Source organism: Oncorhynchus gorbuscha, linkage group LG19 (assembly GCF_021184085.1).
Source record: "Oncorhynchus gorbuscha isolate QuinsamMale2020 ecotype Even-year linkage group LG19, OgorEven_v1.0, whole genome shotgun sequence".
NCBI classification, from domain to species: Eukaryota; Metazoa; Chordata; class Actinopteri; order Salmoniformes; family Salmonidae; genus Oncorhynchus; species Oncorhynchus gorbuscha.
This window is the reverse complement of record NC_060191.1, coordinates 65,739,945-65,753,705: the sequence shown is the minus strand read 5'-3', so window position 1 is coordinate 65,753,705 and position 13,761 is coordinate 65,739,945. Positions and strand designations below refer to the sequence as shown.

At 43.8% G+C, this 13,761-nt stretch overlaps 1 protein-coding gene across 1 annotated transcript; it reads right to left on the bottom strand.

Annotated features, from left to right (window-relative positions):
* Window positions 1-5,369: 5,369 nt before the first annotated feature.
* On the bottom strand, window positions 5,370-6,350 carry LOC124006303 (olfactory receptor 2AT4-like). Its single transcript, XM_046316234.1, has one exon. It carries the CDS (start codon window positions 6,348-6,350, stop codon window positions 5,379-5,381), a length of 972 nt encoding a protein of 323 aa, XP_046172190.1. The 3' UTR covers window positions 5,370-5,378.
* Between the last annotated feature and the right edge of the window lie 7,411 nt (window positions 6,351-13,761).

Below are 13,761 nucleotides of genomic sequence, written 5' to 3'. Positions count from 1 at the left end.
TGGCCAGCGAATAGCCCGGATCTCAAACCCATTGAGCACATCTGGGACCTGTTGGATCGGAGGGTGAGGGCTAGGGCCATTCCCCCCAGAAATGTCCGGGAACTTGCAGGTGCCTTGGTGGAAGAGTGGGGTAACATCTGACAGCAAGAACTGGAAAATCTGGTGCAGTCCATGAGGAGGAGATGCGCTGCAGTTATTAATGCAGCTGGTGGCCACACCAGATACTGACTGTTACTTTGATTTCCCCCCCTTTGTTCAAGGACAGATTATTAAATTTTTGTTAGTCACATGTCTGTGGAACTTGTTCAGTTTATGTCTTTGTTATGTTCATACAAATATTTACACATGTTAAGTTTGCACGTAAGTCTCACACGTTTTGGATGCGGTTGTCCATCCTGATGTCCAGCGTTATCAGGGACTCGAGGTCCTCTCTCAGCTCCCGAGCGGCCAGTTCATCCTTGGAGGTAGGTGGAAAGCGATGACCAGTGCCTCAGTTTTCCACCCACCTTTGGCGGCGAGGGTTCGGGAACTCAATAGTGAAGTCAGCCACTGGTCTAGCCTCTTGGGGGAAGTAGAACAGTCGGCTAGCTGCTTCTTGGCGGAGACTGGGTGGTTGAAGGTGGTGCTTGAAGACTCTTCGCAGCTCGGCAGTGAAGGATAATATAGAGTTGCATGACGCTGTTCCAACACCGCCGTAGCACCAGAGAGCACTGAGTTAGGAAATCCTTGCCTCCTCCCGTGTGGCTGCCACAACGTTCGAGGGCTGGGATCTTGGGTTACCATTTCAGGTTCCCTGGAGGAACTAAGGCGATGCCTGTTGCACTGGGCGATGAGACTTGGGCATTGGCTCCTCCTGAGTTAGGGTTTGGCCGTGGTTGGAGGGAATCGGTAAGTGCCCGGAGGGTCTCTAATATTTGGGAAGTTGTTCTTGCTGCCGCCCCTGCAGTGCTCCTTCTTGGGTTATAGCATTCTGGATCTGGCTGATCTCCGATGGGTCCATGTTGAGGCAGAAGTTTTCTGTGAAGTGCTGAGGTTGGACGCAGGTGCAGAGAAGAGACCAGATGAGGAATCAGTGTTTAAGGATAAACATAATACTTTACTGAGACACATTAGCTGCAGGATCACAGTACACTCGAAAACTCACTCAGGAAACGAACACACGGTAAACAGTTCAAGCTTCTGCAAAGAACAACAGAAAACACACCTCTCTTAACAGGAAAATCATAATGATTAAATTGGACACACCTGAGTGTCATTATCATCTCTAGGACTGTCTCTGTCGCCCTCTGGTGACAGGTGGAACCATGACACCTTGTGAAGGTTAATACGCTTGAATCACTTACTCACATTGGCCACAGAGATTGGGAGGACACAGTCCTCATGAGTGACGGGGGCCCACGCCAGTGGCTGGATGTTGTTTTCCATGAGCGGAGAAGGTGTTTAGTTTGTCCCTTTACAAACCGGGATTGTCTGGAGTCCCTGCCACATGCGTCTCTTGATTGAGCCATTGAATTGCGAGTCCACTTGTCGTTTTGTCTCTTCTATTGCCTTACGGAGGTCAAAGCTGTTCATGACCTTGCCGTGACCTTGCTGTCATTAAATGCGGTGGTTGGCCCTTTCAGTTTTGTGTGAAATCTTCCATCTATCCACTGTTTTTGGTTTAGATAAGATCTAATCTAATCAATAAACATCTTCCTTGCACTTCAGCCCAGTCACTGAGTTAGTGTACACGTCGATACTCTTCCTAGAGGCGACGCGGAACATTTCCCTGTCTGCGTGATCAAAACAGTCTTGAAGAAAAGATTCCGATTGGTTACACCATTGCTGAACACTCCTTACCACAGGAGTTTCCTGATTAAGTTTCTGCCTATAGGCGGAGAGGGGCAGGATGGAGGCATGATCTGATTTCCCGAAATTAGGTTCATGTAGCCGTCCCCAAAGGGAGAGGAGCAATAGTCAAGCGTGTTCTCTCAGGCTTTAGCACAGGAGATGTTTTTGCACCAAGTCCAGTGTAGTTCCTTTAGCACTGTTGTGGTGTCGTCTTGGGGGGGGGGGGAATATACACCGCAGTGACAATAATCAAGAAAATTCTCTCTGCAGGTAGTGCAGTCGATATTTGCTAAGATATTCTAGAGAACACAATTATTTGAGTTCCTGTACGTTACCACAACCACACCGTGAGTTGTTAATCATGGGACATACCCATCCACATCTGTTTTTCCCGGAGAGTTATTTCTTCCTGTTATCGCACAGAACGGAGAACCCCGGTGGCTATATGGATGGGGACAATATATCTGGAGAGAGCCGTGCTTCCATAAAACAGAGTATGTTACAGTCCCTTATGTCTCTATGAAAGGAGATCCTCTACTATATTACCCAAACTTGTCCTTTCTTTGACGGTCCATGAGGGAGTGAACAAGTGCACACTTTGGCAAGGAGCTAGAGGGAGAAATGGAATTGGCCTAATGCATGTTTTACTTGCAAGGCCGGAATTCAATCATAGTGTACATACAACCTTTGCTTCAGATACAATTATGGCACATTACGGCACTGCAACAACAATAAAGAGTAATGTTGATATTGTGCTATTCTATCAGAAATCACCTTATAGCTAGAATCCTTTGTAGAAACAATATCAAAAAGACCACCCCGCCTCTGTTCTGGTAAAAAGCTGAGGGATAGGCCTGTAGAAATGTAACCACTTTCAAATTCATAGACATAGCCATGGATGCAAGGAATACTAGCTTTCAATCCAATATGAGATAGATATCCACCAGAGATGTGTTCCCATCAAACTCACTTATTGTGGATACAAGTCTGTGCGTGATGAAGTAGTGCATATAAAATAAGGTTTGTGGTTAAATTCCCATGCTCCCAATGAAAAACACAAGTTAAATGAGTTTCCTTCGCATTTTCAACTCTTCTGATGGTTTTGTCACAGAAGCTGTTGCGTTATATACTATAGCAAATGTGTCCACTCTAGTCTTGGCATGTGTGCTGTAGCCAAAAGCCTGCAGATACAGTGTGTATAGGCTACCTACATTCGATTATCATGTATATGAGCGTTATTGTTTTTATGTGTCCAATGGCAGCCAACCATCCATCATCATGTCACAAGAAAAATACCCTTGATATTTATTGGAATGGAATAACAAGATCATCAGGTGCACTTTCACCACCCTGTGAAGTTCATCACAATTTATTTAATCTGTAGTCTAATAAATGGCATGGTTTCCTGAGTCGTAGTGGGAGGACCACACAACATATCATCACGTGACTCCAAGTTTACTTCGATATTATTATATCACTATTTGTACAAAAATACGTTTCCACTGCAATGTGTTACCTAGTTAATTTTACCAACAAAAAGATCCCACCATATCAAACAAACAAATTCTGTTGGTATTTTTAACAATTGTTGCCACATATCCTGTTTAATTCAGCCTAGTTTGGACTTTAATGCGTTCAACATTTTAGTTGTAACTATGTTTTAAGGCTTACAGTGTTTGCTTACATTTACATTGTTTTTCTCCAACGTTTGTAAACAATCCTATTTTGGGTTCTAAATGGGTCAAACAGCTGAACTAATCTCACTGTAACCGCATTCAGAGGTGGAAGAAGGATCGGACCAAAGCGCAGCATGGTAAGTGTTCATGATGATTTATTCTAAACGAACTGAACACTGATATACAAAATAATAAACGGTGTGACCAAAACGAACACCTAAACAGTACCGTGTGGCCTAAAGACTCACACGGAAACAAACACCCACCAACCAAAAGTGGAACCCAGGCTACGTAAGTATGATTCTCAATCAGAGACAACTAGCGACACCTGCCTCTGATTGAGAACCATACTAGGCCGAACACAAAAACCAACATAGAAAAACAAACATAGACTGCCCACCCCAACTGATGCCCTGACCATACTAAAACAAATAATAAAATAACAGAACTGTGGTCAGAACGTGACACTCATGAGGAATGTATAGGTTACAGTGAGCGCCAAAAGTATTCAACACCCTGAGGAAGGCACAGTGATGCCGAAACGTTGGTAAATACCCATTCAATTGGCACAGTGATGCCGAAACGTTGGTAAATACCCATTCAATTGGCACAGTGATGCCGAAACGTTGGTAAATACCCATTCAATTGGCACAGTGATGCCGAAACGTTGGTAAATACCCATTCAATTGGCACAGTGGTGCCGAAACGTTGGTAAATACGCATTAAATTGGCACAGTGATGCCGAAACGTTGGTAAATACCCATTAAATTGGCACAGTGATGCCGAAACGTTGGTAAATACCCATTAAATTGGCACAGTGATGCCGAAACGTTGGTAAATACCCATTAAATTGGCACAGTGATGCTGAAACGTTGGTAAATACCCATTAAATTGGCACAGTGATGCTGAAACGTTGGTAAATACCCATGCAATTGCTGGGATTTTATACATGGAGTGTGCGACTTTCTTTATTTTGATAGTTTATAGTTTATTCGCCATTAGTCGGCACTTCCACACAAACACATTTTTCTGGGTGTTCTCCAGCTCATGTTTTTTAATCCACGTTACAGATCAAATTAATTCGGAGAATGACAATTTTGTTGTTGCTTTGGCTCTTAACTCCAGCACTTTTGTATTTGAAACAATACAATGACTATGAGGTTAAAGTGCAGACTGTCAGCTTTAACTTGAGGGTATTTTCATCCATATGGGGGGAACCATTTAGAAATGAAAGCACTTGTTGTACATAGTCCCCCCATTCGAGGGGATCAAAAGTATTGGGACAAATTCACAAATATGTTTATTCAAATCGTCAAAAGTTTTAGTATTTGGTCTCATATTCCTAGCATGCAATGATTACATCGAGCGTGTGAATCTACAAACTTGTTGGATGCATTTGCTGTTTGTTTTGGTTGTGTTTCTGCTTGTTTTGAGCCCAATAACAGGGGAGGTTAGTATTTTTGGTGGGTATGATATTTGTCCATCTGTAACACTTTCACTCGTCATTATTCACCATTCACTCAGGACTATCCGTAACCATGGTAGCATCCACATTAATGGAGACGTGTTTAGAATGTATTATTAATTTACACGTCCCAAAACATCTACCAACAGCAGATTGTAGTTTTATAAATGATATTGGCATTGTTTAGTGATGTTAACTAACTTTCAAATGAACACTTTTACTAAGCAATTCAGTGTTGAGTCAACAATGCTAAATACAAATACGTGGTAAAAATAGAGAAATACATTTTTGTTTTACTACATTTTGTTTTTATAAAGAATACTCAATAATTAAGCATATGTACACCATAAGGAATTGGATGAATTCAAATAATTGCAAAAGTAGTTTGAGTAGTTGTGTTACATGAATCAAGATACAGCAGGGACACTCTCCTTCTGTGGATCAGTCGATTTTTTGAATCTTTTCATCAAGCTCTGTTTTATATATTTGGTTTTGAAACTGTAAATCAGTGGATTGATCATGGGAGGGAGCAGGCTATACAACATGATAATAACAATACGTAAATCAGTGCTGAATCTAATGCCGATATTACTGGCCAGATAAATAAAACACCTGGGTAGAAAATACAGGGCAATGATGATCAGCTGACCACTGCAGGTAGAAAGGGTTTTGAGGCGGCCTTGGGGGCTCGCAATCTGAACAACTGCCACAATAATAGAGCAATATGAGAAAATAATGAAAGCAAGAGGTCCCAGTAATACCACCATTGCTAAAACAAAAGCAGGAAAACTATAAGGAACCCTATCAGTGCATGCAAGCGTTGTTATAGCGATATGATCACAGTAGCACTGCATGATTTTGTTTGAGTCACAGTAAGGAAGAGGATAGGCCCTAATTACCATCATCAATGGGCCGGCTTTCGCAACAATCCAAGCAGTGGTACTGAGAATATGAATAGTGGAGTTTTTGATAATCATTGGATATCTGAGCGGAAAACAGATTGAAACATATCGGTCTAAAGCCATTATAAATAGAATATATGAATTTACAGTTCCAAAATAGTGCACTAAGTACATCTGGACAAAACAACCTGTGAATGAAATGGCCCCTGCTTGAAACCAATACCTGGCAATAATCTTTGGTAATGTGGTGGTGCTGAAGAGAATATCAGAAACAACCAGATGTAAAATAACAAAATACATGGGTTTGTGGAGATCCCGGTCTGTTGCGAACAATACAAGAATAACAACATTTCCTACTGCAGTGCAAAAATACACCAAGAATAATACAGTTGAGGCAAGACCATAGAACTCTGGCTGAAGTCCAGGGAACCCAACGATGACAAACTCTGTCACAAAGCTGTGATTCCCAGCTGACATGATGATGGTCTCTTAGACAACCTGCGGAAATAAAGGATTCATTCATTATTAAATCCCCATTTTCACAAACTTCAAAGTGTTTCCTTTCAAATGGTATCAAGAATATGCATATCCTTGCTTCAGGTCCTGAGCCACAGGCAGTTAGATTTGGTTATGTCATTTTAGAGGAAATTTAAAAAAAGGGTCCGATCCTTAATTAGCATCTTATTGATATTACAAGTGATATAAAATGATTGATCACACTACATTTCCCACTACATATGACTATCAAGATATTAGGCCTTGTAAAGAATATTACAAAAGTAATGAATTTTGCACAATTATTTTTTCAATACTTTCGACTGCATCGCCCAATTTGTGGCATGTCAATACAAAAGCTACACCTCACAATAAGCCCTTCAATAAGCCTTTCATCTAAAGATTAGAGAACATATTCCATCTCGTTCATATATTCAGAAAACACATTAAGAAGATGCATAAAGTGAGCTATCAAGACATACCATGTAACTCCAGATCTGCATAGTAATAAATCAGGGCTTACCCAAGTCTGATGTCTGACACGGACACTTGCCGTGTCCAATTTATAATAACGGTTGACACCCCGTGACATAATTCTGCACCTGACCTCACTCCCCAAGGTCATTTCCCTCAAGGTGTTTCTGAGTGTTTTCTCTTTTCTTTGTCATGTAAACTCAGCAAAAAAATAAACTTTTCAGGACCCTGTCTTTCGAATATAATTTGTAAAAATCCAAATAACTCAACAGATCTTCGTTGTAGGGTGGAGGGTCCGTCATGGTCTGGGGCGGTGTGTCACAGCATCATCGGACTGTCATTGCAGGCAATCTCAATGCTGTGCATTACTGACATCCTCCTCCCTCTTGTGTTATTTTTCCTGAAGGCTCATCCTGACATGACCCTCCAGCATGACAATGCCACCAGCCACACTGCTCGTTCTGTGCACGATTTATTGCAAGACAGGAATGTCAGTGTTCTGCCATGGCCAGCGAAGATCCAGGATTTCAATCCCATTGAGCACCCCTGGGACCTGTTGGATCGGAGGGTGAGGGCTAGGGCCATTTCCTTCCAGAAATGTCTGGGAACTTGCAGGTGTCTTGGTGGAAGATTGGGGTAACATCTGACAGCAAGAACTGGCAAATCTCGGTGCAGTCCATGATGAGGAGATGCACTGCAGTACTTGATGCAGCTGGTGGCCACCAGGTATTGACTGTTACTTTTGATTTTGACCCCCTCTTTATTCAGGGACACATTATTCAATTTATGTTAGTCACATGTCTGTGGAACTTCTTCAGTTTATGTCTCAGTTGTTGAATCTTATGTTCATACAAATATTTATACATGTTAAGTTTGCTGAAAATAAACGCAGTTGACAGTAAGAGAATGTTTCTTTTTTTGATGAGTTTATTATTTAAATCATGATGTAATGATGCAAAATATCTACACAAACACAGACTATTCAAAGACACATTTTTATTTCATCATACTTATCAATTTAAAAAGCAAGGTAGTTTACGTACACATATATGGTTACCTATCTTAATAAATAAAAACATATTATTTTTCTGTTGTTAGCTTTCTTAACCCATTTGTTCCCAGACATGCCACGATGGAAATCATATGCCATTAATAACCCTAACATGTAATCCATATAGTTTATAGTTTTAAGTTCCTCGGCGTGACATGGGGATTTATGTGGTTTGTTTTGTCTGGGGTTGTTTGTAGTTATGGGATTGTGGTTAGAGTTGTACTCTAGGTAAGTCTATGGTTCTCAATCAGAGGCAGGTGTTTATAATAATAATAATAATATAATAATAATATATAATATAATAATAATAATAATATATATATAATAATAATAATAATAATATATGCCATTTAGCAGACGCTTTTATCCAAAGCGACTTACAGTCATGTGTGCATACATTCTACATATGGGTGGTCCCGGGGATCGAACCCACTACCCTGGCATTACAAGCGCCATGCTCTACCAACTGAGCCATATTTAGGCAGCCATATTCTTTAGGTCTCTTGTGGGTGATTGTTCCTGTCTTTGTGTTTGTGGCACCAGATAGGACTGTTTCGGTTTTTTCACGTTTCTTGTTTTGCAGATTGTTGTATTTTCATCTTTACTAAAGATGTACAAAACTAACCACGCTGCATTTTGGTCCGCCTCTCTTTCACCAGAAGAAAAACATTACAGAATCACCCACCAACCAATGACCAAGCGGTGTGGTAAACAGAGGCAGCAGCAGCAACAGCAGCAGCAGCAAAAGCAGCAGCAGGAGAAGCAAGAGGCAACAGCAGCAGCAGTGGGAAAGGCTGCACTATTTGGAAAAATGGACTTGGGAGGAGATCCTTGACGGAAAAGGACCCTGGGCAGAGCCAGGGGTATATTGCTGCCCCAAAGCCGAGCTGGAGGCAGCGAAAGCAGAGAGGCGGCATTATGAGGAGCTAGCACGGCAGAGCGGCTGGAAGCCCGAGAGGCAGTCCCAAAAAATTATTGGGGGTTGCACGTGGAAAGTGTGGCAGAGTGAGGAGCCAGACCTGAGCCAACTCCCCCTGTTTACCGTAAGGAGCCATGGATGTTATCGGAACTATCGGCGAAGCTGAGGGCTGAGTCTGAGAGGGTCGAGGAGTTATTGGACAGAATGGAGGAGAGTGAACGGATGGGAGATGAGGAGACACTCGAGGAGGTGTTAATAGAATTGGGGGAGTGCAAAGAAAGAGAGCAGTTGATTTGGTGTAGTATGCAAGGCATTCGCCCTGAGGTGCGTGTCCCCAGCCTGGTACCACCAGTGCTGGCACCCCGTACCAGGCTGTCTCTCCATCCCATCAACACAGGTGCTCCCGCCTGTCCGGCGCTACCAGAGTTTCCGCCCCTCAGTCCAGAGGTGCCAGAGCCCCTCAGTCCAGAGGCGCCAGAGCCCCTCAGTCCAGAGGAGCCAGAGCCCCTCAGTCCAGAGGCGCCAGAGCCCCTCAGTCCAGAGGCGCCAGAGCCCCTCAGTCCAGACGCGCCAGAGCCCCTCAGTCCAGAGGCGCCAGAGCCCCTCAGTCCAGCGCCGCCTGAGCTGCCCGTCTGTCCAGAGCCGCTAGAGTCTCCTGTCTGTCCAGAGCCGCCAGAGTCTCCCGTCTGTCCAGAGCCGCCAGAGTCTCCCATCTGTCCAGAGCCGCCAGAGTCTCCCGTCTGTCCAGAGCCGCCAGAGTCTCCCGTCTGTCCAGAGCCGCCAGAGTCTCCCGTCTGTCCAGAGCCGCCAGAGTCTCCCGTCTGTCCAGAGCCACCAGAGTCTCCCGTCTGTCCAGAGCCGGAGTCGCCAGTCAGCATGGAGCCGCCAGTCAGCCAGGATCCTCCAGAGCCGTCAGTCAGCCAGGATCTTCCAGAGCCGCCAGTCAGCCAGGATCCTCCAGAGCCGCCAGTCAGCCAGGATCCGCCAGAGCCGCCAGTCAGCCAGGAGCTGCCAGAGCCGTCTGTCAGCCAGGACCTGCCAGAGCCGTCAACCAGCCTGAGCTATCTCTCAGTCCTGAGTTACCTCTCAGTCCTGAGTTACCTCTCAGTCCTGAGCTACCTCTCAGTCCTAAGCTACCCCTCAGGCCTGAGCTACCCCTCATTCCTGAGCTACCCCTCAGTACCGAGCTACCTCAGTACCGAGCTGCCCCTCTGTCCCGAGCTGCCCCTCTGTCCCGAGCTGCCCGTCTGTCCCGAGCTGCCTGTCTGTCCCGAGCTGCCCGTCTGTCTCGAGCTGCCCCTCTGTCCCGAGCTGCCCCTCTGTCCAGTGGGGTCATTTAGAAGGGTTGCCGTGGTTAGGAAGCCACGGAGGCGGACAATGAGGCGGACTATGGTGAAGTGGGGTCCATGTCCCGCGCCATAGCCGCCACCGCGGACAGACGCCCACCCAGACCCTCCCCTATAGGTTAAGGTTTTGCTGCTGGAGGGGGGGTACTGTCATGTTCTGACCTTTATTTCCTTTGTTTTGTATTTATTTAGTATGGTCAGGGCGTGAGTTGGGGTGGGCAGTCTGTTTGTTTTTCTATGATTTGGGGATTTGTATGCTTCGGTCTAGTATGGTTCTCAATCAGAGGCAGGTGTCATTAGTTGTCTCTGATTGAGAATCATACTTAGGTAGCCTAGGTAGCCTGGGTGCACTGTTTGTTTGTGGGTGATTGTCTATGTTAGTTGCTTCTGTCAGCACAGGTCTCATTTATAGCTTCACGGTCGTTATTTGTTTATTGTTTTTGTATAGTTGGTATTCATTGTTCAGTGCTTTCTTTTATTAAATATTCATCGTGAACACATACCACGCCGCATTTTGGTCCTCCGATCCTTCTCGCCTCTCCTCTTCAGATGAAGAGGAGGATGACCGTAACAACTGCACTGTCAGAACTAGAAGCCCAAGCAATTCGCTACACTCACATTAATAACATCTGCTATCCACGTGACCAATAAATTTGATTTGATATTTCAATTAAAAAGTCAAAAAGTATGTTTTATTCAAGTTGCAATTGTGACCGATGGAAACATACAGTGCTCTGCCTATAATAAAATTAAACCCCCATTCCTCAGCCCCAATATCTGTATACCTCAGCCCACTTACCCACACTCATAAACCCAATTACCCCCTCACCCAAGGCCTGTCACCCCCATGTCCTAACCCTAAAACCCATATGCCAATACCCTGTTGATACAGTCATGTACCAATTCACCCATATCCTAGACCTAAATACCCTATTTGTTACTTGTTCCTTTGCCAATACACTTCATCCCTGTTACTTGCCTATCTCAGCCCTTTTACCCACTTAGGCCTGTATTCCCCAAGTCACCAACCCTAACCTACATCCAGCTATACGCTACACACCCCAACCCTGTTATTTGCATATATTAGTCCTGTGACCTCTGACCTGTATATGATAATCATTTCATATATAAACTCATAGTACAGTTTTATAACATGTGCCCAAATCACTTTTTTATTATCACGAATATATATATATATATACGTCATGTCATGACACGTCATGATTCTTATTAGACAACTACTGCCTATTGGAATCCAAAAATAGGTGTAAAAACTGCACACGAAAACATGCATACATGCTAATTGGCTCAAAGGCCTATAAGGCACATAAAGACTGACATATTTTGAGTGACCAGCCCTGTAGTTTTCATTGGTCTGTAATTGCTTGAATTGGACCCTGTGTCCTTTCATAGGTAAACTGCAATCATTGAGGGCCAAATCCCTAATATGATAACCCAATCTCTCTCATACTGTAAGTATTGCATTGATGACAATGGTGGATTCCATGCACAGATCTCAAGATAGGCCCTAGTCAGATAGGACCTAGTCCTGAGGGGACATTCCTTCCTCCTCCACTTTATACAGTCACCACCAAAATTATTGGCACCCTTAGGTGCGTAGCACCCTTATATAATATCTCTAAAATAAATCATACAAATACTAAGCTACATTGTATGCAAACATTTTTTTAAATTATATTATTTTATACTAACACAGTTGTTCTTTAACAAGTAATAAAACAAATCTGATTGGTGTCAAAATGACTGGCAACCCTAACCATTCTTTTAAATAAAATCAAACAGTCTGTTCTACTGTAAATCTCAGTTTGAAGTGACTGTATTTTGGCCTTTCTGGGATTGCTGTTTCACTGGGGTATAAAAATGAGATAAAGCATGTCAAATCCATCTGTCATCCATCACCACTGGGAAAAGCAACAAACTCACAAACAAAAAGAGACAAATGGTTGTTGACTTTTATAAATCAGGCAATGGATACAAAATCAACACCTGAAAAACCAAATATACCGCTTAACACTATTAGGGCAACAATTAAAAAGTTAAACTTGCCTGGAAAAGGACCCAAGTGTATCATGTCCTCACGCACAGTGAGGAAGAACGACCGGGAGGCACAGAAGAGTCCAAGTTGGAGAATAACAGAATTTGGTTGCATCTTGGGGTCACCAAGTCTCCAAATCTTCCATTAGAAGCCACCTCCATGCCAATAGGCTCTTTGGAAGGGTTGCCATCAAAAAGCCTTTACTGACAGCAAACAACAAATGGAAATGCCTGGAGTTACAACATTGCCACTTGGATTGGAACCGAGTGCTATGGTCAGATTAGATGAAAATAGAGCTCCTTGGCTACGCTCTTTGGCCACGCACACCAATGGTGGGATGCATATGCAGAAAAGAACCTTGTACCTACGGTAAAATATTTTGGTGAATCTTTAATGTTATTGGTCTGTTTTGCTTCTACTGATCCTTGGGCCAATGTTAAGGTCAACCACATCATAATCTCCACCAAGTACCAGGACATTTTAGCCAAAAACCTGGTTGCCTCTGCCAGGAAGCTAAAACTTGGCCACACAGGGGGATCTTCCAGCAAGACAATAACCCCAAGCACATATCAAAATCCAGAAATTAATAGTTAATTGTACCACAAATCAACATTTTGCAATATCTCAGTCTCTTAAAACCTGTGGTTTGAATTGAAGAAGGCAGTCCATCACCGTAGATTAAATCAAATCGTATTTGTCACATGCGCCGAATACACAGGTGTAGACCTTACCATGAAATGCTTACTTAAGCCCTTAAACAACAATACAGTTCAAGAAAGAGTTAAGAAAATATTTACAAAATAATCTAAAGTAAAAAAAATAATAAAAAGTAACACAATAAAATAACAATAACGAGGCTATATACAGGGGGTACCGGTACAGAGTCAGTGTGGAGTCTATATACAGGGGGTACCGGTACAGAGTCAGTGTGGAGGCTATATACAGGGGGTACCGGTACCGAGTCAGTGTGGAGGCTATATACAGGGGGTACCGGTACCGAGTCATGTGGAGTCTATATACAGGGGGTACCGGTACAGAGTCAGTGTGGAGGCTATATACAGGGGGTACCGGTACAGAGTCAGTGTGGAGGCTATATACAGGGGGTACCGGTACCGAGTCAATGTGGAGGCTATATACAGGGGTACCGGTACAGAGTCAGTGTGGAGGCTATATACAGGGGGTACCGGTACCGAGTCATGTGGAGTCTATATACAGGGGGTACCGGTACAGAGTCAGTGTGGAGTCTATATACAGGGGGTACCGGTACAGAGTCAGTGTGGAGGCTATATACAGGGGGTACCGGTACCGAGTCAATGTGGAGGCTATATACAGGGGTACCGGTACAGAGTCAGTGTGGAGGCTATATACAGGGGTACCGGTACCGAGTCAATGTGGAGGCTATATACAGGGGTACCGGTACAGAGTCAGTGTGGAGGCTATATACAGGGGGTAATGGTACCGAGTCAATGTGGAGGCTATATACAGGGGTACCGGTACAGAGTCAGTGTGGAGGCTATATACAGGGGGTACCGGTACCGAGTCATGTG